Here is a 27803-nt window from a genome sequence, read left to right as displayed (position 1 = left end):
AACAATCCTATGGCCCCTAGACAGTGTCTGAGGGGCCATAGGATATTTCAGATTCTGCATTCTGAGGTCAGAGACAGCATTCCAACCTTGGAGTGGGGGGATCATAGTTCCAACCCCCTTGCACTCGGCACAGGAACTTGACCTCAGAGAAGGGGAGAAGGGGGTGTTCTGGTAGGCTAGGAGGGGAGGAGGCCAGACAGGCTGGGATATGAGCTATCCTAAGGCTTCTCCAGCCTCCTTTCCTCCCCCTCCAAAGCACCACAGCTAAACAGCCCACCTAGCGAAAAATGCATGGCAGGAGGATGGGAGGTGAAGATTGCATCCACCACCTTTCAAGCCCTGCACTGGATGATTGTAAGCTTCCGAGTAGCCACAGGACTGTGCCCTAAAACAGAACTGTGATATTTCATATGTAACAATGAAAATCTAGGAAAGGTCACCATATATTACAGAACAACATTTAAATTCTCTTTAAGAAAGAATGGACTCAATTTCATAATAATCATCTTGATCCTGACATGCAATTGTCTCATAGCCAATAATGCAATTAGTAGTATTTAATAGTTTATGTCTGACAAAACAGGCTCTAGCCTACAAAAGCTCATGCCCCCAAAATGTATTAGTCTTTAATGCCATTGGTCACTGGTGGTTGTATGGTTTATATTTTAGTATACATCATAATCTAAGTGGTTGATAGCTAATTTGTTCAAGATTACTGTACAAATGAGTAAGAAATGCAAATTAGAAACACAGTATAGGCACACTATGCAGTCACAAAAGCATTCTGAATGTAGCCAAACCATTCAATAAATGGTCATAAAACTGCATGAGGCTTTTATCTAGTTATGATTGAGATGCAAGAGAACACAAACCAGTAGCCATTTTGCTTAGATATGAAGAAGCCAAAGTTTTTCCAAGTGGCATTTAACTCTCAAGCCATCTCATTTCTTCCTGTTTTTCCCCATCTTACTTACAAGTATTGCATTCATTCCTGATGCAATGGCATAGACCAAACCTGAGAGGCGTGCTGCATATGTATACTCTTTTAAATCATCCTTCAATAACCTGATTAACAGGTATGTCATGTTGCAATGGAGAGGGTCAGCATAAAGGTAGCGACTAACAAAAAGAAAAAAAAAAAAGGATGCTTTGGTACTTCAAGCAGCGACATGGTAATGGATGAAGAAACATGACTGAAGAGTATGTATATGCAGCCTCATAACCAATATTCTTGGGAATGAAACATTGAAGGTATAGTAAAAAATTTGTTTCTTCATTAGAAAGTCTTGTAGCAGAATCTCAATTCTAATTAGGGCTGTAATTTTTTTTAAAGTAAAAAATCTTGCAACTGATGAATTATGTAAAATGCAGTGAAAATTTCTGGATATGAATGGAAATGTTGAAGTCTTAGGAAAAAATTGAAATTGAAATTCAAATTATGAGAAAGATAGTTAGAAATCAAGTTGAAAAAGGAACTAAAAAATTACATCCTCAATGGGAAAAGCCATTTAAAAATGCTTCCAGAAAATCAAGTTTGGTTGTTGCTTTTTGATCAGTGGAAGTACATTTAAGGCTTTTAAGATTCCCCTTGTCTGGGTACTTACATACATCCCATAGATGGTATTTTGGAGATCATAGTTCAAGCCAGCTAGTTCTGCTGCATATGCATACTCGTTGAGGGAGTCTTTGAGTAGCTCAAGGTACAAATAAGCCATGTTACAATGTAAGGGATCCACGTAAGCAAATGGGCTGGAAGAAAATGTTGAAAGTAAAATATCTGATGTAATTACATCTTAATTCTGTTTGATCCTCCATAATGGATCTCAAAGATACAATTAAACTCATAATAGGAAGCACCAAAATAATTTTTATCACATTAGTATACAAACACACAGGTAAAGGGAAAACACAGATTAAGTAACTCCAGACAGAGACAGACATATATACCTATATTAACTGTGCTGCTTAAGTCGTTAGCTAAAAATGTTTTTAGCCCATTTTGAGTCTGGTATAGGGAATAATGCTTAAGAACAAGTATGAAACATAGAACAATTAATTTTTAAAAGGAGCTAAAACCCACCACATATTAGATTAATTCAAGTTCCTAAAAGTTAGCCCAAAATAAGACAGTGTCATATTTAACTTGTCTGCCATCAGGGTGAACCCTCACTGAACACATTTGCTGGTTTCACAGAGTCAGAAAATACCACAGTTTTGGGGTTGTTTTTTTTGTTTTTTTTTGTTACCAAACCTTTGTTGTTTTCTACATTAGGCACAACAATATCAAACCAAGTTTCATGTTTAGCTGTAGCACATAACAAAACCTTGATATATTTATAAAATCTGCCAAGGAGGTACAGTAGCCTGCACAGATTTATAAAGGTAAAGACAACTCAAAGACTCAAGTCATGTTTCAACAATACTGCTTAATATCAGCATATCAAGGCTGACAAACCAGATTAAGATTAGAAACAGTTTATGTACAGTATGGTCCAATATCTACAGATATAGGTATACAGCATACAGAAATATGAAATTATCAGTATTAATTGTTCACAAGAAAATTCTTAATGAAGAATTGTCAAAAAGTAAATGTCAAAAGTAAATCTAATACAACACACAATATTCAGCATTATCAAGAGGAAAAAAAGATTGAGACACAGTAATGCTTCAAAGAACAACATTATAACACCATATCTATAGTCTGTTTGATAAAATATGCATCTCTCTCTAATTTTTAAGAAAAATCAGAATTTTTAAAAAAACTCATGTGGAACAACCGGTCCCTCACACAATTATTTCCGATGCACAAAGCAATCCTATGCATGCGCCCAGAGATAAGTCTCACTATGCTCAATGGGGCTTACTTTCAGGGAAGTGTACACAGGATTGGAGCACCAATGTATGTTTTTACTGGACAATGCTGCATTACTATTTCATTCAGTCATTATCTTAGTGTTATCGTATGCCTAAACCAGAAATGGGGTATAGCATTTTCACCTACACATCTTTTGGAGTCATCTTCTGGATACAGATCCACCTTAAAGTACATGGCAACACATTTACTAGACTAGGGAATGAGCTTCACTGAACCCTGTGGCCCTTACTTCTGAGTAAACATGCACAGGGTTATACTGCTATTCATGTGGGCTCCTAGAGAAATCCAAACTAAAATTATACAGACCAACAGACAATAAATTTACCTGCCAAGGCTTTTCTCCTTACCAATGTAGCCCTCTGCTGCTACTTTGTGGCGCCTCACCCATTGGCTTTGTATTCCATGGGAAAAGAGCCTAAAGGCCTTGTGCAATCTAGCCTGATCCTCTACAAATTCACTAAGTCTATACGATATCTATTTATATAAAATGTCTTATTTCTTCATATTCAATATGTTAGATTTGCATTCATGTAGCTGATAAAAGATGCCACATGCTACTTTATCTGACAGTAGGCATAATCCGCCCCCACACATAGGGAGGACAAGGGAAAGAGGTTCCACACGTGCAAAAGGACTGTGCCACCATGACAATACATATGTGGAGCTCACCTATGCCATAACCATGCTAGCAGGGTATCTATGGAGCAGGCCACTGTCTAGCTATAGCAGCCCATTCCTACCATCCCAACTGGCTTTTGCACGCATGTGATGTCTGCCCAGACCATGCGGAAGGTCCAGCTGAGGCCATCCTGCAGAAGGGGATGATTGCCAGAAAGGTAACCCCTGGTGGAGGTCCTTACTAAGGGGGAGGGGGGCATTGCCACAACAACAGGTTGTATCACAGAGGTTGGAAGGGAACTGGAAGGGGCTCAGTAGACTGAGTATACAATGGCTTCTTGGATCCTGCAACCATGTGTTGATTGCTGGATCCAGGTGGCCACTATGTACCAGGCTATGTCACTCTTTTCTCAGATCCAAGTTAAAATTGTGACAACCTTAACCCTCTCCTAGCATATCCTTGCCCCTGCCCCTGCCAGTTCTGGGCTGAAATTCATGCAGGAACCTGTGCTCCCTGGGCCCCCGAGAAAGACTGGATTTGCCTACAGAAGTGAGTTTCTGTTGGGTTGGGGGGAAGCATTTTCTTATGGTAAGAACTATGAGTGTGTTCCCTACTGGGAGTACATGGATAGGATGGCGAGATCTGTGTCTCAGCAGTAGAAAACACACTCACAACATTCACAAGACCCTGCTCCTCACTCCAGAACCATTTTTCTTTCTTTTCTAGTCCATTCTCATACCAACTGGTGTATTTCCTGTAATCCCTGCAACCTTCCCTACTTCTGCTCTGTTTGTAGTAAAGGGAGCCAACACAAGCTGAAAACAAAGACGACTCAGTAAAGGCTGAGAACTCGCTTTATGGAACTTTTACAACTTAAATACATGACTCATCAGAAAAAGATCTGAAAAATGAATTTCCTTAATACAGAAATATTTTGTGATCCAACCCCCCCATATTTCTTGCAAACTAAACAGTATCTTGTTTCTATTTTGATTTTATAAGAAGCATGTGTACTAATATGAAATTAGCCTATTAAGGGACAATGGTATTACATGCAAACAGCAAAGTTACTTATTTTACGCTGAATTCAGGTTGAAAGCTGTAAATTGTTGTGTATGCTTCTGCTTGAACAGGTAATTTGTGTATAGCAACTAGAGATATTGCTGAACTCTGTGTTCCATTGATTTATAATACAAATTCATTTAGCTGATAATGCTTCATTGTGAGTTAACTACCATTTCTCTGAGAAGTTCTCCAGCTAGGAATATGAATCAGGCTTCTGATCATACATAGCTCAATCTCTGGGATTTGGTTTCTAGGGCATCTGACATGCTGCTGAATATCAAGCCTTGGAAAAACTGCATATCCCAGAATTCCTGGCATCCTTCTGTTTCAGCACTCAATGCACCATGGAGATTGGAAGGTTTGCAGAGAGGCATCCTAGCTGTTGTTGACTCTAACACAGCTACGTTTGGCGGGCTGAGGCTCTTGAGGTCATAATTGGTGTGGGGGGGGGTGAGAGAGAGAGAGAGAGAGAGAGAGAGAAGTTTGGGCCCACTTGAGGTCCTGACATCAAACTGGGAGTACAATGGAGTTTCCAATTTGGGCCTGGGAAAAAAGTAAGCTTTTCCTCATTCATTCATTGAAAATAGCTTGTATTAGCCAATCCCAATTCTGAATTGAGTGTCCCATCACAAGACAAAACAGGAAGACCTTTCTGAAGGTGGGTAATTCTGCTGCATCTCTGTACTGGGAGTGACTGAATGGTCCAAGCACACGTAATGCAGACTCACCACAGAATTACATGCCCCAGCAGAGGCTGATCATAAGGAGGCAATACCAGAACACGCAGATACACAACAGGGAACCACAAAAGAGAGATGCAACCACCACATAAAAGAACTTAAGCAGTTAAAGAAGAAGTACAGCAGGAAAGTGACTAATGGTTGCATGTACCAGCTCTTATTGCATCAACAACATGGCATATAAATCCTAAACTAATGGTACCAAATTTGCACAAGCGTGAACATACTGAATGTCAAAAAAGGCACTCATCAGGATCATAAAGTTGCAGCCCACTGAATAAACTGAATGCTAACCAACTTTGAGGACGGAAAAATCCCAAGTAATAACCAAGGAGAAGGTGACTGTCAGAATTGCAGTATGTTAAGTGCTGAGCACGAATAGCCCTCATACAAGTACTTGGATCCAGCTACAGCTGTACATGTATGAAAGTTAATTTATGTGCACATATGTCTAGCTGGATAATCCATAGGCAAAAAAGCTCTAAGCATAACCTGTTTGGGGTGTGGGTGAAGAGCAGGGAGGACTAAATCCAGCCCTTTGCTCCCCATGATCAGCTCTTGAATTATGCTTTTCAGCCTGGAGGAAACCTGTGCACAAAAAAAAAGCCCATTGATGTACATATAGAATGCTGTCAAGGCAAAAAGTGGGGGCCGACAACCTTGGTTATACAAATATAGCAACCTCATGCCTGTCTAAAGTGATTAATGTTCTCTGAAATAAAAAAATCTCCATTTAGTATGATACATTTTAAAGACAAAAATACTTGCATACCTGAAAAATTCGAAGTTGAGACAAGCTTTGGGTAGGAAAAATTTGTCATCTTGCTTGAACCATAGCTTGCTCATAGCGGTGTCCTGTATTTAAAAAAAAACCCATAAATTTTCTGTTACATTATAATACAAAAGTGTATTTTGATCATCATCTGTTTATATTCTTTAAACATATAGGGCTCACTCCAACAGAGTGTGGGTGCAGCATCTATGTAAAACAAATCGCACAGGGTTCTAAATGGATTATTTTAATTCATTTTTACCAACTATTCTTAGAATATTGCTCAAATAGTGTTACAAAGGGCTTAGTTTTGGCTAAGTAACATTAATCTTTCAATAGCATTTTCCCATTGCCCCAACTCAAGTGCACCTAAGTAGTGCAGACCTAAGGGGTGGATGGAAACATGGGAGGAATGCACAACCTCACATTCCCTATAATGTTACTTCACGTTGCCTACACATTTGCCCACATTGGTGTTTTTTTTTGGGGGGGGGGAACTAGGCCTCTGGGCCCTGTGGAACTCTCTTCACTACACTCATGTTCAACTGGACTGCACCCCCTACAGGTAGGTTTGGGAAGAAGGAAGGGAGGAGGGCTAGCTGGTAGCAAAGTGGTTGATGGGTGAAGCCCAATACAAGCCAATGCCCACATTGGGTAGGGCCTGGGCTTGTTTCATATTGGGGTGAGTCATTCTTACAGGGGGAGTTCATGTTCCAACCCCCACTTCAAACTTCACCTCCAATGTTACTTAAAATTAAAGGAAAATAGGCCAAACTGCAAATTATGTACAGGAGCTAATTATCTTTTAAAACCACATCTAAATGAATTATTTTCGTTCATTTTACCATCTATTCTTGGAATATTGTTCAAGTAGTGTTATAAAAGGTTTACTTTTGGCTAATTAACCGTAGTCTTTCAAAAGCACCTATGAAAATAATGGTGCAAATTGCAGAAATTCTACCCGCTACCATTAAATATAGAAGACATGTACTTACCTTAATAAGAGTAGGGTATGGTGGTGCATCCTTCTCTAAAGGTACAATTTCAAAGTTAGAAGGAATAAATTCATTCTTCATTGGGAGCTTGAATTTTCCATTAAGGTCAGCATTTTGCCACTTCTGTGTGAAAAGTGTAAGCAAGAAAGATATTTTTGTTATTATTCAGTGGCCGGATTAAAAACCAGTGTTGTAATTGTGCCTTGTTAGGGATATCTATCTCAAATACTTATAGTCACGCTTCCTCAAAACACATGACAACAACTTAAAATAATTCTTATTCATGTACTGGATTGCTTTATATATGTGATATTTTGCAGTCCACATAAACACATTTAGGGCTTCCTTTTAGCCATGTTGCAGAAAATACAGCATGTGTTGACTAAGGACTAGTTTACATGCTACAACCACCATATCAAACGACTATGAAATGCTTCATGCAATAAGATGGTTAGGAAGTTGCTGCTAGTGCAGAATGTGGTGGCCCACCTGATGAAAGGCAGCCATTGGTGAGATGACATCACTCCAGTGCTGAAGGAGTTGCGCTGGTTACCAGTTGTTTTCTGGGCCCAATTCAAGGTGTTGGCATTGACCTTTAAAATCCTATATGGTTTCAGCCCAGTCTACTTAAGGAGCGCCTCCAACAACACCAAGGACGCCACTCAACAAGATCAGGCTTGGTAGACTTTCTGTCTGTCCCATCAGCCAGGGCAGCTAGGCTGGTGAGGACTAGGGCAAGGGCCTTTTCTGTGGTGACCCCCACGCTGTGGAATTCCATCCCTAGTTACCTCCGCCATGCCCCCTCTTTGATGAGCTTCCACCAGGCTTTAAAAACCTGGCTGTTCGGGTGGGCATTTGGGGTGGGTTAGGGTTTTTTTTAGAGCAGTGTTGTTTTATTATGTTGTTTTGTTCAGTTGATTAAATAAATTCATTGTATTTCGGGTTATTAGTATTGTACGTTGCCTAGAGTGGCCAGATAGGCAGCTAATAAATCAAATAAATAAATAAATAAATAAATATCCATCACCATGTGAGCAGCACAACTAGGTGCTGTACTCATGGTTTCCTTCTCAGATCCAACAGCTGGAGCTGCACACATAAAGTCCTCCTTTAAAAACTAAAATCTCAACAATGTAATGTTAGGAAGATGAATTGGAGGGCTAAATCCAGTCCGCCCATTTCCCCTTTCCCAAACAACTGATCAGTCAGATCTTCTTCTCCTCCTCCTCCCCGCTCTTCCTCTGTCTTCCTCCTTCTTCCTCCCCCTCCTTCTCCTCCTCGCCTCTTCCTCCTCCTCCCCCCTCCTCATCTTCCTCCTTTTTTAAAGAAAGGCTCCACATGCACAGTACTGGCTGCTCCATTACATGAACAGTAAGCAAGACATATTCAAAAATCAACACAATTTTAAAATCATTGTTCAAATAATAGATAGAATTGTGGTGCAATTCCTATTGTCTATTCCTTGCACAGGAGTGTATCAGATCCAGAGAGGCTTCCTATCATTTTGCCTGCGGCCATCTGACTTTATCAGCAAAAAATATTCCTTGTGTTTGATAGTCCAGTTTGACAGAATAAAGTTATTTTTAATGGCCATTATCAGATGGCCTAATCTTTTAAAGAGAGGAAACTTTACTGAACAAATATGTAGTGTAGCATTTCAAACATTTATTTAATATGGCCAACCCACTATAATAAAGCTGTTTACAGTCCCACTTATTTGAGTGGAATCTACAATATTTTTGATAACACAGTTGGGAATAATTTCCTCTGATGCAATGTAGTTATGCAAGCAATACTCAGTAATAGTTGCTTTTTCAGGTGAAATAGAACGTGACATATTTGGGACTGGTTTCAAGAAAGAGACACTATCAATTTTCTTAGCACACCTTAACGACTTCATCAGAAATTGCTTCTTGCTTGTATTGGGTTCCATACCATTGTTCTGTTCTATCAGTTTTTCCTTCAAAAGACTTAGAGACTATTGCAACCCTAAAAATAAAATCAAAACATAATGAATAACCAAGCTTTTCCCCACCCTGAACAGCTATACAAATACTTCTGCTTGGTCACAATGATTAAAGATTACTTCATCCATTTTTGTAGGTCTTACTCTGTATTTGCACGCTCCTTTTCATACTTCTGTTTGTGAAAGAGCAAGTCACCCAACATGTAACCATGTTAAAAGAGTTGTACGAATGGACCCCTTGTTACCCTGATTTATTTTTTTTTTGCAATGTAAAAGCAAATGCTTTGAACTAGCAATAATATCAAGAAAGCATTTTACATCATTTAATAGAGGGATAAGGAACTGTTTTTCCATCAAACGCCATTGACACAGAAAAAAAATCAATCCACAATTAGTCATTAATTAATGTTATGTTCTTAAGGGAGCAATCCTATGGGGATAAGTGGCCGCCTCCAAACTCTGAGGTGACTGCCTATCCAATGCAAGGGAGGGCAGAGCGCAGAGGGGATCTTCGCCTCCGTGTTCCAGCTGCTCTACATATGCAGCTAGACAGCTGATTTCGGCTGACTAGCTACAGCGCTTTGAAGCGGGGAGCAGCTGAACAATGCATAGGAAGCGTCATACTAGCCCTTCTGAGATCATACTGGCCCTTCCCTCCCCCAGGAATGCCCCCTTTCCTCCCACTCTGCACTGCTCTTACTAGTGCAGAGCCCAGGACGATCCATGCTGCCTACGAGGTGGCGGGGGGGGGGGAGGGAGGTGGTTTTCTGGGAACTGACCTTGGGGCCTGGGCTCCAAGTTCGGTTCCCAAAAACCGAATAATCCTATGGCTGTCCAGCCACTGTCTAGCAGCCATAGGATTGTGCCTTAACTGTATTATAAATAAAAATAAAAATGGTAACGCCTAGAAAGACACTGACCAATTTCCTAGGCATTGCCAAACCTGAACTTCTCCTGCCATCTCCTGAACTTCTGGTTACTCAGAATGGGATCTACTGACTAACAAGAACAATACTATAGCTGTTCCTAGAGAAGGAGGCAGATGAAGAGATACTACCTGCTCTTCGTATCAGGGGATATTTCTGCCGAAGCAGGAAAAGAGGGTGGTAGTGTTCACTGCTGCTGCTGGAAGGTCCTTGGAGCATCTTCCAGTAGCAGTGCCCAACTGGGTACTCTCCTTGCTGGCCCTTCCATGGGGCAAGAGGGAAGGAGCTCCCTGCAAATGCTTGGAGGCTTGATGAAATGAAGGGGGGGGGGACATCTGGCACTTGCATCTATTTCTGTGACATCCTAGTTTCACTAAAATGAAAGATTTCTATCTCTCATGAGGAATAGGTTAAAACTAGAAATTTTAAAAGTCTATCTAAAAAACAGAAAAACTACACTTCAAACAGAGAATATTCAGCTTTGATTGGAAATGGGTTGCTCTCATTTCATTCCTACACCAACACACACATGCCTAAACAGACTTGAGGATTTTTATGCAGCTTTGACTAGAAGACTGAGAATCAACGATGCCAAAGTTCTAGACCATCTTGGCTGGTTCAGAGGTTACCAACAGCTAGCTGTTGTCAGCTGAATGAGAAATACCACAGAAAGCATGCAATCAAAGATTCTGCCTGCCCAGTCTTCTTCTTATTTCTAACATAATTAATATAGTTAGAAATCTAGTTGCCATTAACGCTGCTATCTTCACTTCCAGCTACAAGACTGCAAAATGTATAAAGGATTTTAAAAGTTTCAACAGAGTAGGATAACAATTAGAAATGAAGTGATTTAACTATAGTGTCTACCGCCTCATTTTTTTCCTAACTGATTTCAGAAGTCTTGCAATGTGATATTTCAAAATTAAGGAAACCAATATAACTGCTGTCACTAAGCTATCAACTCAACTTGTCCTTCTGCTGAACTTTTTCAGATCTCCAGACATTGGTACAAGTCCTATACAAAGATTGATGTTATTTTTGCTCCTAGAATAAATGCAGAAAAGTATAATTTTGAGTAATGTTTCCCAGCAGGAGAAGTGAAGCACAGCACTATGACTTCCGAGTGGGCATGCTTGTTCTTTCCCTGCAACACAGAAACCACATGTGTGCAGCAATCAAAGCACTTTGCTGCACTTCCTTCACTCTGGAAAAATGCTGGGAAATGCTATGGCTCTTGCACATACATGCTTCTGGCAAAAGAGAGCGCATTTATTTATAGCAATGGTAGCATGCACAGGTAGAAGGAAAAGTGGAGTGGAGGACCAAACAGGCAAGTGTCAACCACACTCACATTAAAAGGCTGCTGTAATAATTTTCTTTATCAATTGGTTTGTTAAAGAGAAAAAGCCTAAGACAGTAAGAGCTAGTATATACTGAACACTGAAAAATGTCACTGAAGACTATGGTTTTAAACAACTTGTTTAAATTTTTTGACTGCTCCTGAATTTCCTATTCCAGCAGTTAGAAGCTTATATATAATACACTCAAGCTACTCCTGAATTCACTTTCTAGCATTTCTGAACAGATATTTGAAGAAAGAAAGAAAGAAAGAAAGAAAGAAAGAAAGAAAGAAAGAAATCAGGCTTTACAAAATGTAATCCATGACAGAACAGAAAAAACAACATGTTTTGCTGGTCATGCTCTCTGCAACATTCTAACACACGCTTTTAAACATGGCTAGAGCGGAACCAGAGACAGGAAGAACTAGCAACTTCTCATTTTAATCTTGTTCTTGGATGCTAAATAATATCTCAAGATGGAAGATTCTGTGCTAGAAATGAAGCATTCTACACAGCCTTCTTTCTTTCATGTTATGCATGAATACAAGGCACAAAACAATAGTATGAAGGAAGCTTTATTTCTCATTGAAATTATTTTCTATGGTAAAAATTCTGTCACTGGCACTGAGAGAACACTGCTTATCTAAGTGTTTCTAGCATGCACTCCCACAGAATCATGGCTTCAGCAAAAAAGTCAATTATGTACACAAAGGCTGGAAGTCTATCACTATAACATGAATTCTGGAACTAAAATGACTATGATATTTACCATAACATGAAGATTAATATAAACTTCATTCCATATATAAATTCACTAATCACTAATAAAAGTAAAACAATGACCTTTCTATTGCCAGTGAACAACTGTGTTTTTCTGTCTGCAACAAGTAGTCATAGAAATCATAGGACAAATAGAAATCAAGTTGCTATGTTAGTAAGGTTGAGGCAACTGAGGAAAAAGTGAGGGTCAAGTCTCCTGACATTCTCATCCAAGTTCTGGGCTGATTGGGGAGGACCTACAATCATAGGTACAAACCATGACGAATTGCTTCTTCTAGACTGACTATCAAGAAGAGCAAAACAGTGAAGAATGAGTTCACACATACCTATATTTGCCCCAGTAGAAGTGCTGGGCTCAATTCAGATGATCCTCAAAACTACAACATACACCCTCTTCTCCACTCAAGTACAGCTTCCCTCTCGCTTTCATATTCAGCATTAACCATCATTTTCCCAGATTCCCAAATCAGCAAATTATGCCCTCCAAATCAAAATCAGAAACCCACTTTAAATAGTGTTTTCTGATTCTGATTTGGTGGGCAAGCACTAGCTGATTCAGAGATCATAGCAAACCATGGTTAGCAGGAGACAGACAGAGAGAGAGAGAGAGAGAGAAGTCTCATGTGAGAGGGGAGGAGGGAGCCCACTGCTTATTTCCAGCCTTCTTAGCCATGGTTTGGAAGATTGTCTGAATTGAGCCCTACTGTGAAAGTATCGAGAAGAGTCAATGATAAGGATGTGAAACTTTGATAAAGTATATCAAGGTTGAATGATAACTCAAAAGAATCACGCCCTGATTGTTTAAGTGTTATGAAGGCACATACTGTTGATTCCTAAGATAACTAGCTAGGGTTCTTCCACCTTTCCCCAAAACCATGTTGTGCTAAGTAATTTTCTTTATATACAATGGGTAAACATAAGTAGTTCCTTTAAATAGTTCTGGGTGTGTTTGTTAATCTTTCTTATTTTGGATTTAATGCAGTTTGATCTATTAACAGTGTTAAGCAGCACCATGTTTCAATCTCAATCAGTACAATACACCAGGATGTAGCAAAATAGCTTACCGGACATTTTCAGGTCTCAGTTTATCCAATACCATTTCTATTAAATCAGGCCTAAATTCTTCAAGTAAATATTCAGCAGCAAGAACTTCTTCTATAGGATAGTACTAAAAGAAATAAATGTTATGTTTTTAGTCTAAATAAAAAAACCAGCAAAACCTTTCTGCATAATACTAAAGAGATACAAATACAGTCACTAAGAGTGCATAGAAGGAATAACTGTCATTTAGGTATGCTATTAACAGTTTAGAACAAAAGCCATCCATTCTAAGAATACCGACATCAATATAAAGGATGAAAAGCAGTAAATGCTGACCCCTGGAGGATATTTTTGAAGTGAATAGAAGCAAGCATTCACTAAACATGCCAATTCAGTAGTATCTCAAGAAACCTAATTTCAAGAGTTCTAACAGCATTCTTAAGTATATTAACTATCTTTTCAAAAGAAAGAAGAGTTCAGTATTTATGCATTCTGGAAAGGGAAAAGGGGTGTAGAAGCAAGTATGTGTCCCCAAGGCTGCTTTGAAAATTGGGAGCTTCCGTTATGTCTACATGAGACCTTAGCAATCAAGACTACTATACAGCTCTCCCTAGATGTTTAGATACTAGACTCTCACTACTGAAGACACTAAAGGATAATGTAAAACCCAACTATGGCAATGTTTGGCCCCAGGAGCACAGCCAAGTCATTTATAGTGTTAGAGGGGCCTAGAGATCCATAATGCTTACTTAAGTTCATTATTGGTGCAATTCCCATGCTAGTAAGCCTCTGAGCATGTGCAGATGAGTCAGAAGGTCGATAACAGACTTCTTGATGCATTCCTTGCTAATGAGGAGAGTGATGTGCCTGGGAAGCAAAGTCTGTTTACAGGTGGCTGTGCCTGAGAACCAAACACTTTTGGCCTATGCTGAGAATGAACTCTAGGGGTGTGTGCTGCTGAAACGCTGCTTATTGCTAACCTGTAGAGTATAAGATCCATTGTACCCAGTGGCTCAGGGTTCAGAGAAGCTGTCTGATCCAACCATTGGGTACGCCTATGTGCTGTAAGTTACTCAATAAAGTCTCCTTATAAGCAAACCTTTGAGTCTGATTATCACTATCTTGGCACCTCTAACCTAAGAGTTAAACTCCCATGGCCGGGGCAACACAGGCTGGTAAGAATATAACATATTTTCTAGATCAGAACAGAAGAAGAGCCATGCTGGACCAGACCAGGGGTCCATCTAGTCCAGCATTCTGTTCACACAGTGGCGAACCAGCTGTCGACCAGGAACCCATATGCACGGCATGAGCACAACAGCACCCTCCCACCCATGTTATCCAGCAACTGGTGTACATAGGCTCACTGCCTCTGTTCTCTGGTACTGCAGGTACCACATAGCCATCAAGACTAGTAGCCATTGATAGCCTTTTCCTCCAGGAATTTGTACAATCCCCTTTTAAAGCCATCCAAATTGGTGGCCACCACTACATCCTGTGGTAGCGAATTCCATAGTTTAACTATGTGCTGTATGAAGAAGTACTTCCTTTTATCTGTCCCGAATCTCCCACCAATCAGCTTCATCCGATGACCCCAGGTTGTAGTATTTTGAGAGGCCCCAGGTAAGCATGGTACAGGGAAGCTCTTTAACCGATAAGCATTTCAATTCATTGTAAAAATCATACTGATTAATCACTATGCAGGTAAATATGTAATCAGGTCAGTTACGCTTGGAAAAAAGAAACTGTATAGATTGTTCAGCCATATGCAGCATAACTCCGGGTTCCAGTCCAGACTTGGCAACTAGCTCCACCAACATTGCTTCACTATTTATGAGGACATCAGTCAGGAAGCATCAGATCACTGCCATTCTTTACAGTGGCAACTGTGTGCCATATCAATATATTCCTAGACAACTTCTAGACTGCACTGTGTATTGTGGATGGAGTACATAGCTTCATTTGCCCACTTCAGGTACAAAATGAGGGCTTTTCCCCAGAAGTGTCATTGATGCCCAATGTCGTCTGAGATATTTCAGAAATGTTGAGAAATCTTCTAACTTTAAATGAAATTTTAACACCCTATACTATATTTAGTAACATAAACAGCCCACAATAAAAAACCAAACCAATAACTTACATGCAGCATCCCAGCAAGTTTTGATGTATAACCTCGGGGTCTTTCCTTATCTTTAAACCTGAAGGCTACAGCATTTAGATCCTAAAGAGAAAGAAAATAAAGTTACAATGCTATCCTGCCAATTGTAAATAAGGTATTAAATAATAGGAAATGGAGCTTGGACATAGATTTAATTTGATTTCTGAAGTTTGCAATCAAATAAATACACTGAGGTTCAATGAATGCTATCAAATCTAAGAAAACAATTGGAAAAATGCTTAAATTATTACAAAATGTCTAAAGGGCAGAGTAAGCAAAACATGCGATTCAAAAGTATTAAAGGAAGAATTCAGAAAATAGATTTAGAAAACTAGTCCTACCATTCCAACCATCCCCAAGCCAGCCATACTGGTTGGAAGATGTTGGAAGTTGTAGGATTTTTTTCTGTCTAAACATACGTAGGATTGCAGCCTTAACTAATTACACTTATAGGTAAACAAAGGGCAGGAGCTGCAACTTACAGACCTTGCAAAGTAAAAATGAATAGTTGGATACAATCCCCTGAACCAGCTCTAAGCCCAATTATCATGAAGTCCTTTCTAATTAAAATAGGATTATTATCAGTCTGATAAAGTGTACTTAATGACACAGTTTTTCTTGAAAAGATGGTAAGAAAATTATTGCATGCATTAGTTCATTAAGATACAACAATGGGCCAATCCTCATGTTACATTCTTAATGAGCGGCCACATGTAAGCCACTCTATGACCTGGTTTGCACATAATGCTAACTCATTGTTTATTTAACCAATGGGTTGTTGAATTCTGGATTGTTGTGATGTGCGAACCCAGCCACACTAACTAACCATGGTTTGTTAACCACCAACAACCCAGAAAGAGAAACCATGGTTTATTGTTGGGTTGTGAACACTGGGTTATTTAAACCATGGGTTGTCGTTACATGTGAACCTAGAACTGTGGATTGTTCATGAGCTATTTTGCCACGTTACAGAGGTGGTGGGCAAGAGTGGTAAAAAACAGCCACTCCACATGCAAATACTACAGCACTGCAAAGGCATTTGGGATATAGGGAGGGAGCAGGTGAAGCAGGAGAGAAACAAACAACCCAGGAATTGAGGAAAGAAACTACAATTTGTTCTATCATCTGCCAGACCAACTCTGGGTAGGGTAATAAACCATGTGTTAACCATGGGTTAATTAAACCATGGGAAAGCATTATGTGGGAACCAGGTCTCTTTTTCTCTGCCTGGAATCCTAAGGAAGGGAGCTTCCTCTTACATATGATGGATGGGAGGCCAAGAATTTGGGAGAATAAATACATATCTCCACACCCTCCCATCCACTATGGAACTTGCTGCTGTGGCTCTTGTCAAGAGGTGATGCCTCTTGCTCTGCCCTATGCTCATCAGAATTTAGAACCTGTAGTGGTGAGTGAGATGAGGCAAAAGTTAGGAGTCAGGGACAGGATAAAAGTTGGTGAGTGGGAGAGCTAAGTGGGGGAAAGGAGGAGGACCGAAGTAATGGGGCAGGGGGGGGCTGGAACCCTCGCTCCTAAAACCTCTACTGCTACCCTGCCCATAAAATTTCACTAGATTAAAGAAAAGGAAAATTAACAGATTTAAACGTTTGTAAGTTACTACAGAAAGTGTTATCTGAGGTAATTGTTTTTGTTTGTATGTATGCATTCATAATAAACATTTTAAACATCTGGTTTGCACAATCAAACTGGTGCTGGTTCCTGCTCTCCCACTTCCGCTTTCCTAAACAACCCAGGAACACCCCCTTCCTGGGTTGTTATCATTATGTCCCAACCCGGAAACTATGAGTTGTTAATTCCTAAACAACCCAGAGTCTCCAGGTTTGGCCATAACGGTAACAACCCAGGAACAGGGCATTCCTGAATTGTTTAGGAAAGCAGACGCAACGAGTGCACTGGAGGCAGTGTGCACTCACTGCTGTGCAGCCACAGCTAACTATGGGTTAAGCAATCCACAGCTAGCCATTATATGCAAACTGGGTCACTGTTGTTTTTGCTGAAACAGACCAACATGGCTACCTTTCTAGAAATAATTATGTAACAATGTCATACCTTACATTCTTGAAAAACCCACTCTTGCGGTCCTTCTGTTCGCAGTTTTTGTATATACTGAAACATGTGTAAAATAATATCTTCCACGTGTACTTTAAAAAAGAAAGAAAGACTGCATGCATAAGCAATTTCTTCAAAAAACACAAACTTAGTATTTTTAGTTTTCCTGGGGCCAAAAGAAAAGTGATGCAGGGGATCAGGGGTTAGGATCTCCTGCATGTGTGATTTTTTTTTAATGAGTAACTCTATGCAGCTGTTTTGAAGTCTGAGGAAGCGGTCCTCTGGGAGACGGTGTTTAATCTTTCCTTCCCATGTCCTTTCCTAATCTAAATAACCCCCTCTGCTACTGTTATTGGCTTTAGTGGTGAGGAAGAGATCTTCAACATCACATCTAGTTTAGCGCTTATAACTCAGTCTTCTGACAGAGGCTAAACTAGTACAAAGTAGTACAGAACTGAAAGTACAAAGGGTTTTTTTTAAAATGTATATAATATTTAGGAAGTGCCTTATCCTGAGTCAGGCTACCTCAGTCCATCTACCCCAGTATTATCAACATTGACTGGCAGCGGCTCTCCAGGTTTTCAGGCAGACCTTTTTCCAGCTCTATGTAGAAATGTCGGGGATTGAACCTGGGGCCTTCTGCATGCAAAGCAGGTGCTCTACCACTGAGCTACAGCCCCTCCCAATTGTTCAGACACAACCATATGCAATATGTAAAACAAGAGTATAGAGTAACAGGTAAATAATGCATATTATCACACCTCGATATACAAAGTATCTCAGAGATTTTGACCAGGTTTGCAGGTAATGACAATTCATGGGTTGTTTAACCCATGAGTGGTTGGAGTCATGCAGGAGCGAGTGCACTGCCTCTTGCCTGCTCACTGCTTCCGCTTTGAATCTCAATTACAATGTTTCCATGACGTGTGAACCTAGAAGTCTGGATTGTTCAGGACGGAACAACCAAGCATTTTAATCCATGATTTCTCCCTGAACAACCAGACTTTGCATGTCACGGAAACAACACAAGAAGAGGATGTTCCTGGGATGTTTTGTAATCCAGTTACAAAGTGAAAGCAACAAGTGGGCAGGAGGCAGTGTGCTTGCTCGCTCCTGCATAGCCCCAACAATTCCCGGTTAAACAATTCACGAATTATTATGTGTGAACTGTGTCATATGAGCATTTCTACAGAAGGCATTTATTACACGCTTATGATGGGTCACTCATGGAAGTTTGCGCGTCCTTCACACAATGTTGTCAACCTCCAGGATATGTCCCATGCTTTCTGACATTTAATCCAGGTTTTAAAAGATTGGAGATAATGTAATAAGGAACGTTAATCCCCTGTATCAGCAGTGTGCAGTTCCGCTATACAACAGCTCCATCTAGCGGCTGTATAATGAAACATATAGAACTTGCAGACAAACAACGTCCCCGAATCGAAGCGCATGTCTGCCCATTTAAAGGAGCCGATCTTAGTCCTGCAAAGAATCCAGAAGAAAAGGCCCCGGTAAACTGCGGAATAAAAAGCCTGGCGGAGAGAGAGAGGTAGACACATCGGTCTATTTACGACCTTCAGAGTAAAAAGCTGCTACTGATTAGGAAGGAAAGTGAATCCTACAACTAGCTTTCAGCAGAATTAAATGTGCCAGGAACTGTTATAGACAGGTGAATGCTAGCAGTATTTAGAAGCAGGACAGTAATTTTTAAATCTATAGAATTGGGGAAGACGACATGGGCCATTTGTCCAACAATCTCCAAAAAGCACTTAAAAAATAAAAACAATCCCACTGCCAAAGCAATTGCAATTCTGAGATTGTATACGATGAGGAAATGTCTGAAGCCAGTTCATTTATCCCTGATATAGCTAGCTTAGTATGGGTTTTCTACAGTTTTATTAGTGTATTTAGATTAATGTGCTTTAAACTCTAACACACCAAAATGAAAGAAGGAATTCACTTACAAAGTCCTTCTTCAGTGAGGTCAACATTAATGATGAAAAACATGAAGCCTCTAGCACCTTCTTTTTGTCCTCCAACCAGTGTATTCACCCAGCCTGTGAAATAAAGTATACTTAAACACCCACACGGAATCGTTGATTTGTTTTTGTAAGTTTCTGCACACACAAAGTTAAGACAATCATATGTGTTCTTGGTTAATACCAATCACATAATAACATAAAGAAACAGATGGAACTGATAGAATGAGACTGCTTACACACACTAATTAAGTATATTAAGGGTTGGATCCAGGATCTGCCTTCCGTGACATACTCATGGAATGTCCCTCAGCCTGATTTTGGGGGATTGCTCTCTCCCTATTACACCAAAGTTCACGCCATTCATCAGCGTCTCCTGACTCTCTGTGTAGCATTTGCAGGGGACTGGAGGCGCTGCTGTGGGAAGGAGGGGTGGGGAAAGCCACTTCTGTCAGCACACTTGATCCAGCATAAATCTGGATTCAAACCTGGATCCAAACCTTAGTACGTTAAACAACAGGTTACAATGCAAGTAAAATTACAGAGATTTACAGCTTCGATTCAGACGATCCTCCTCTCACAGGCAGTCTCACCGTTCATTTCCTCTTGGTGCTAACTGTGGTTTGAATTGGGTTTCTGATTTTGAAGGGCAAGCACTAACCAGAGTTTCCTGATTCAGATATCACAGCGTACTGTGGTAGTGCTCAACAGAAAATAGAAAGGAGTGAAGGGAGGAATCTACAATTCAAGTGAGATCTCCAAACCATGCTTTGGAGGACTGTGTTAATTGAACTACTCTGCTCCAATGCTCCTTGCACATTTCCAAGGTGTACACCTGGCAAGGAGCTCCTTCATCAGGATAGAGCACCTTTGTCTCTCTTGAACACAGTCCTGGTGATACAATCAACAGTGGATAACTACAGATCCATATATTTTTCTATCTATTTGATAAACATATTTTTTTAGAGTAGGGAACCTGAATCACCAGGTAGTTTTCATCATTTGTAAGGGAATAACAGGAAGGAAACAAAGCCTTAACAATATAATTTCAGGGGGGAAAATTCCCCCGAGTAACTACACCATGACAGACACTTATAGTGTATATGCACGTCTGTACAAAAAGGAAATTTAGGTTTGTGTGTTCATATGTGATACATATGAGTTGGTATATGTGCAACTGCTGAAGAATGAAGTGGAGAATTCAATTAATCCCGACAACAGGGGGATCCAAGCAGCTCCTAGCTGAACTGGCAGCATGTGGCAGAGTGTACTGCGGTGATCTATTGTCTCTAGTGCAGCATGGTGTAGGATTAGTTCATACAGTATAAAACTGCAGGGGCATAGAGAGAGGTGACAGATTTCTAGAAACCCTTTTCCTGAACTGCTAGTAAACTATATAATTTCAACAATAGTTTTCAGTCTGTGGTAAATGAAATATATCAGTTGCACATAAATTAATCTGGAAGGTGAACTGGCTTTTCTTTATGTATCCAGTTTGCAGTAGTCAAGAATATTTCTCTTTTTAAAGTTAATACCATTACTTTGGAACATTAAGGGCTAAGGTGCTATAAATTTGTACAGAACTTACAGCTCAGTACCCTCCCCTCTGAACACGCATGTTCTATTTTTGCATATTAAAAACTGACACGATCAGTTATTACATGGAAGTGTCACAACAAGATGATAAATTGCTATATTTCTCCCCGGCTTCCTCTCCTCTATGATACACCATCACAGGAAAGGCATTAATAATTTCAGTGGAAGAATTCCCCATCGTTACTCTGTGCCTTCATAAGAGGAGCTTATTTATAAGAAAAGATAACCATGAAGTTAGAGGACTTTTCACAAAGTGGTGACATTTTTCTATAAAAACTGATCATGTCAAGTTACCACTTACATTTTCACAGTAATCCCCAGCTGCATCTAAGGCTGCAATCCCAGGCACACGTATCTGGGAGTAAGCAACTGAACACAGTGGGGCCTACTTTTGCATAAAAATCCATAGGATTGCAGTACATGACTCAGAAAAGTGGCAAGACAAAATAGGCTATAATTTACATTACAATTGAATTCTGCAGTATAAAAATACCTGAATGAAAAAAAGAGTATGGCCTCAGTTCCTCTAAGCATATGAAAATACTTGGCTTTATGTTCAGATTAGAGATGAGTGAGCGACCTCTGGCTTACATTAGATTTGCTCTGGAATAAAGCAAGCCATTTCCCTCCAAAATTCATAAATGTCTTGGCTCACATCAGAGCTAACCCAGTTTTGAACCTGTCACCCTCCACCCCATTTGACAGTCAGGGAGTGCTTGCAAGCCTCCAAAATTGCTGGCTCTTAAATGACAGCTTTGTGCAGCCAGGAAAGGTCTCTCTTGGCTGGGCAAAGCACTGAGCTAACAGGCTGCACCTGAAAAACCACTGATGTGAGGAGAGAAGCCCAAGCTCTGTAGAAGACCCTCTTGCACTAAGAGTTTACAACTTTCCATGGTCTCTGGTGGTCTTTGACAGATTTACACCACCAGGAGAGGTCCAAAGAGGAATTTAGGGGTTTGAGGCAAGCATTACAAGTGCCCAGAGCTTGTATCCAGGTCCAAGCCTGGCAAGCTTTGCCAGCATCTCCAGTTCCCAGAAGAGCATTGAGGTACAATGCTTGATGCCCAAGACTGAAACTGGAAATCATGCCAAACCTTGGTATCCCTGCAAGTTTCCTCCTCCACTTCCTGGTCTTCGTTAATAACTCGGAATGATTACTGAACTGGTAAACTCTGGTTAGTTAGCATCTTATCTTCAAACCAAAATCTGAAACCACAGTTTGACATGTGTCTGCGAACCATGCTTTGGAACCAAAGAGCTAACCATACTTTGTCAATCTGGACATCACTCCATGCTCTGCTTAGTAGCAGAGAGAACCCACAAGCTTGTAGCGGTGTTCCCAGTCATCACTCTGCTTTCTCATGTGCTCTCCTTCTCTCATGAACTTCCACCACGAACTCTCCTCTTCCCTTTTAACTCCACAGTCCTCTGGCCCTCTCTTAGACTTTCCTTTGATTTTAACCTTTCAGATTGCTAGTTCTTGCTAGGCCTGCTAGTCTATCATGGCCCTTCCTGCTCTCTTCCAGTGATCCTTCCAGATTTCTCACAATCTCTATAGAAGATCTTAAGGTTTTGGTAGGCTGGTATGGGAAGAGTTGCTCTTTCTATTTTTCAGGGACTGAGATGTAGAGACATTTGTCCCAAAGCTTCATAATATGTTTAAATGCTTCAATATCAAGTCACTGCAAATCTTACCTTTAGCTTTCAATTCTGATAAAAGACTTCCTGGACCTTCATGCCCAATAAGATGACCAAGATAATGGCCAGGGTTCGATTTATAGTACTTCTGAAGGTCTGGTATTGGAAACGTGACATAAAGATTTCTAATGTCTTTAATAGGTACCACTTGGTAAAGTTGCTGTGAAATTAAAAAAGAAGAAGGTCTGATTTAAACTGAATCCAACATTTTGCCTTTATAGGGGAGTGTTTACCTCCCACATACACCAAACACAATTCATTGTGCATATACCATAACATAGTATTAATATTGCTCTAGAGCATTTCCTATCAAAACAATTACTAAAATTTCAGGAAGCAACTGGGTATGCCAGCACATAACCTCCACCCATATAATTTATAGCACACACACCACATTGTTTGGTTACAATGTAAGTCTTCACTTCTAAATGAAGGTGCAATCACAAGGTTTGAAACCCACCCGGAGATGTTCTTCCTGGAAAGGATGTTCAGGGAATTCTGGTAATGGAACATTTTTGTTCTCTACTTCATAGAATAGCTTCACTACTAAACTGGTTAGCTCATCTAGAGATTCTGTATAAAAAAAGAAAAAGAGAGTTACTCCTGGTCAAGAGGGTCTCTCAAACTTTTTCTTGATTGCCCCTTTAAAAGAAAGGAGGCCTTTAAGAAAGAACTTCAAAAGTGAATGTACTTTCACATACAGCTCAAAATACAAATTCTGTGCCTAGGATTAAACTAGCTAGGGAACTGGTGGCCACTAAAGCCCCGCCCACCTATGCTCTGGTTTCTGGAATATTTATTTGTTAGCAATATTTATATAATACTTCTGATCTGAAACAAATCCCACATCACATATATGTATCTTGTACGTTTTCAAATATCAATATGCATATACAGAGGATAGAAACATATATTTTACATAAAAGCTGACATTTTCAGCTTTTATGTAAGCTGGTATAAACTGCCAACTTATTTGTTCTGTAGCAACCTCTCATTCCTCATAGGGCTATCGCTCCAGAAAAGATTTGGTGGGTGAGGGCCTTTATGAGGGGATGCTGATAGAAGAGGAGGACTGAAAAGGCCTTGCACATGCAGAATACTACCCACACTGCTTTAAATGCCAGCCTTAATATTTCAATGCTATCATATGAAGACGCAACTATTATGTGTAAGGTGTTTGTTCCATTTGTGGCTCAAGCTTCATGCTTTAATACTTGAAAATGTAGCTTGCCTTTACTTAACTCCCTACAGAATAAAATCCAATGCTATTCCATAAAAAGTCAATAAAAAAACTACTTAAAGTCACTCCTATAAAGTCTGACATTCTTACCTCGTCCAAGAACACAGACAGCCATTAAATTTGATGAATAATAAGTGGAGTGAAACTTTAATAGCTCTTGTCTTACATCTATTCCTTCTTGGTTTGGTCTAGTTTCCAAAGTGAATTTGTTTCCTATAATGCAAGAATAAAATAAAAGCTGTGTCAAAAAATAGTCATGATAAAGAAGGCAACAAGGCCAGCTCTACCATTAGGCAGAGTGAGATGGCTGCAAGAGGTGGCAAGTGCTAAGGGGCAAGGAGTGGACAGAACTGGGTGGCCTGTTCTGCACCGCCTAAACTATCCTGCTGCCCTCAGGTGCAGTTGAGGACACTGTACCATCACCAGTGTTGAAATAAGATGCAACGTCAGTATGGTTGGCTATTGTACAGGGAGTGAGTGGGCTAAGTGACATCTTGTCCACCTCAGGCAGCAAAATGACTTGGGCTGGTCCTGGCACTCAGTCTCCTAAAAGGAATTAATCCCTGTAATTACAAGGAAGGCTCCTGCACATATTCCTCAGCCAGATCAAAGCACAGGGATTGGAAATACTGCTATACGCAATGTGATACAGTTCCTATGTATGTTCCTTTCAGATGATGGTGCTTCTATTGGGTGCAAGATGTTTATTTCCCATTTTCATAACTTCAGAAAGACCAGTTGTGACTCAGCCCAAGTAGCTTGGAGTTAGGAGAATTGAAGTTTGGAATTGTGAAGAACAGTGGTTCTCAAACGATTGTCTGCATAACCCTATTCTGGACTTCATAATATGAAGTTACAAGCAATACGGATATGTCATTTATATAATTTGGATTATGCCCATCAACTATTGCAGTAACCACCCCCACCCCCATAGATTACATCCTTATAGTTCATGGGCATGTTCAGGAAATATACAGGAAGGTGTAGAAAGTTGACTCGGGAACTGATTTTGCAGGCATGGGACTGGGGGGTGGGAAGGGTAGGATAGATGTCCTGCAGTAGTCTCTTTATTAGCTGTCAATTAATTAGAATATGTCAGACTAAGGGAGAAGAAAACAAGGGCAAGTCATTGCCCAGGTTCAGCCACAGCATTCCTGGTTCAACAGAAATATGGTTTGTTGAAGCAGAAATTAGTAATTAATGTGAGTGCTTCCTCCCTCCCCCAGCTTCAAAGAAGACTTCCTGATTCTTAAGTCAGTTTCCCCATGATATTTGAACTGATAAACTGTGGTTTAAGTGCTCCTTATAAATCAGGATCAAGCCATCGTTTGCGACCCTGGTTTTCTGGGAGCACTTAAAGCACAGTTTCCCATTTCAGGAACTGTGGGAAAACTCTAGTTGGATAAACCAAGAAGTCTTCTCTGAAGCCAAGCACATAAGAAGAGGAGGGAGCGCTCAAGCTCATCACTCATTCCCTCTGCAGTGAACCACAGTTTGTAGCACTGGGAACATCATGTCTAAACCAGGCCATAGTTTCTTAAATATCACCTACTCTTGAGCTCTGAAGTTTTAAACCTATTATATTAATGCAGTGAGGGCAATTTCTATGGTATTTTATTTTTCAGTGTTTAAATGTTTAAAACAGATCTAATCAGAGTCTGAGTCTTGTCATAATAACTGCAGACAATCCTTTGTTATTTTCTGTCAGTGAAAAAGAAAAATCAAGATGAGAATGTCTATTTCAACATGCTGACTCAAACACTACTGCCATGCAAAGTAAAGCTAAAACTCAGCATTCTGAGCAGACAGAATGTAGAAATGAAGGTAAGCTTGAGGCAAGAAACCATAAAATAATTGAGGTAGAAACAATGCACTTAAAATAATGAGAACTGGGACATGCAGAATGATCAACTCACATTACAAACAGTAGCAATAAGCAGACAAGCATGAACAAGAACAATCATTAAGGATAAATGAGCAACAGTTTTATTTAATTGTTGATGAACACACAACTCTCCAGTTCTAGCAACACTTTCATTGTGAATTACCACTCTAACACCCTACTAGAGATATAAAGGCCCAGAAAACCCTAGAAAAATTAGGGGAAAAAAACATCCCCTCCCCAAGGAGTTTTTGTTTGTTTCCAAAAAACTGGAAAAATTGAACACCTTTGGATTATGAAATTTAGAATTTCATTTAGAATTTAAGACAAAGTATTTATATATTGTTATCCAGCCTTTACTCTCTTCAAAATGATTTCTAAAAACTAAGCAATAAGAACAATTTTATAGGAAAACTAGAGATGTAAGATGTCTGGAAATAATGAAGCCATGGGGGGAAAAATATTTTTAATCCTCTCTGTAAGATTCTACACATGGACATCACCAGATGGTCAATATCGAAATCAGATTGATTATGTCCTTTGCAGCCAAAGACAGAGAAGCTCTATACAGTCAGTAAAAACAAGACCTGGAGCTGACTGTGGCTCAGATCATGAGCTGCTTCTTGCAAAATTTCGGCTTAAATTGAGGAACGTAGGGAAAACCACTAAACCATTCAGGTATGACCTAAATCATATCCCTTATGAATATACAGTGGAGGTGAGGAATAGATTTAAGGGATTAGACCTGATAGACAGAGTGCCTGAGGAACTATGGACAGAGGTCCGTAACATTGTTCAGGAGGCAGCAACTCAATCCATCCCAAAGAAAAAGAAATGCAAGAAAGCCAAGTGGCTGTCTGATGAGGCTTTACAAGTAGCTGAGGAAAGAAGGGAAGCGAAAAGCAAGGGAGAAAGGGGAAGATATATCCAACTGAATGCAGAGTTCCAGAGAATAGCAAGGAGAGAGAAGAAGGCCTTCTCACATGAACAATACAAAGAAATCGAGGAAAACAACAGAATGGGAAAGACTAGAGATCTCTTCAAGAAAATTGGAGATCTCAAGGGAACGTTTTGTGCAAAGACAGGCATGATAAAGGACAAAGAAGGCAGGGACCCAACAGAAGCAGATGAGATTAAGAAGAGGTGGCAAGAATACACAGAAGAACTATACAGGAAAGATCTTAATGTCCCTGATAGCCATGATAGTGCAGTCACTGAACTTGAGCCGGACATCCTCGACAGTGAAGTCAAGTGGGCCTTAGGAAGCATTACTAACAACAAAGCTAGCGGAGATGACAGTATTCCAGCTGAGCTATTTAAAATCCTAAAAGATGATGCTGTTAAAGTGCTGCACTCAATATGCCAACACATTTGGAACACTCAACAGTGGCCACAAGACTGGAAAAGGTCAGGTTACATTCCAATTCCAAAGAAGGGCAACGCCAAAGAGTGTTCAAACTACCATACAATTGCGCTCATTTCACATGCCAGCAAGGTTATGCTCAAAATCCTACAAGCTAGGCTTCAGCAGTATGCGAACTGAGAACTACCGGAAGTACAAGCTGGGTTTTGAAGAGGCAGAGGAACTAGAGATCAAATCGCCAACTTTCATCATGGAGAAAGCAAGAGAATTCCAGAAAAATGTCTATTTCTGCTTCATTGACTATGCTAAAGGCTTTGATTGTGTGGATCACAACAAACTGTGGCAAATTCTGAAAGAGATGGGGGTACCAGACCACCTTACCTGTCTCCTGAGAAACCTGTACGAGGGTCAAGAAGCAACAGTAAGAACCGGACATGGAACAACCGATTGGTTCCAAACTGGGAAAGGAGTACGACAAGGCTGCATATTGTCGCCCTGCTTATTTAACTTATATGCAGAGTACATCATGAGAAACGCCGGGTTGGATGAATCACAGGTCGGAATTAAGATTGCCGGGAGAATTATCAGCAACCTCAGATACGCAGATGATTCCACCCTAACGGCAGAAAGCGAAGAGGATCTAAAGAGCCTCTTGTTGAGGGTGAAAGGGGAGAGTGCAAAAGCTGGTTTGAAAC

At 40.1% G+C, this 27803-nt stretch overlaps 1 protein-coding gene across 8 annotated transcripts in view; it reads right to left on the bottom strand.

The window, feature by feature from the left end:
• The window catches only part of IDE (insulin degrading enzyme), a 76962-nt gene that overhangs the window by 24063 nt on the left and 25096 nt on the right, over positions 1 to 27803 (bottom strand). For 6 of the 8 annotated variants that reach the window (XM_084845884.1, XM_084845883.1, XM_084845887.1 and 3 more), the window contains 11 exons: positions 23954 to 24076; positions 23084 to 23196; positions 22621 to 22783; positions 19315 to 19407; positions 17351 to 17442; positions 15263 to 15343; positions 13146 to 13249; positions 8956 to 9058; positions 7070 to 7192; positions 6075 to 6157; positions 1605 to 1749 (listed from right to left, as the gene is read on the bottom strand). In XM_084845884.1, the coding sequence (XP_084702010.1) occupies positions 1605 to 1749; positions 6075 to 6157; positions 7070 to 7192; positions 8956 to 9058; positions 13146 to 13249; positions 15263 to 15343; positions 17351 to 17442; positions 19315 to 19407; positions 22621 to 22783; positions 23084 to 23196; positions 23954 to 24076 (1223 nt within the window). Of the gene's footprint in view, positions 1 to 974; positions 1120 to 1604; positions 1750 to 6074; positions 6158 to 7069; positions 7193 to 8955; positions 9059 to 13145; positions 13250 to 15262; positions 15344 to 17350; positions 17443 to 19314; positions 19408 to 22620; positions 22784 to 23083; positions 23197 to 23953; positions 24077 to 27803 lie in introns of all 8 variants that reach the window. The other 2 variants (XM_084845885.1, XM_084845880.1) reach the window with 1 other exon arrangement.

The sequence above is a fragment of the Heloderma suspectum genome, chromosome 3 (genome assembly GCF_057233095.1).
Source record: "Heloderma suspectum isolate Gila_16-S chromosome 3, 16-S_ref, whole genome shotgun sequence".
Classification (NCBI taxonomy): Eukaryota; Metazoa; Chordata; class Lepidosauria; order Squamata; family Helodermatidae; genus Heloderma; species Heloderma suspectum.
The sequence above is the reverse complement of the archived record's forward strand: the minus strand, read 5'-3'. Positions and strand labels throughout refer to the sequence as shown.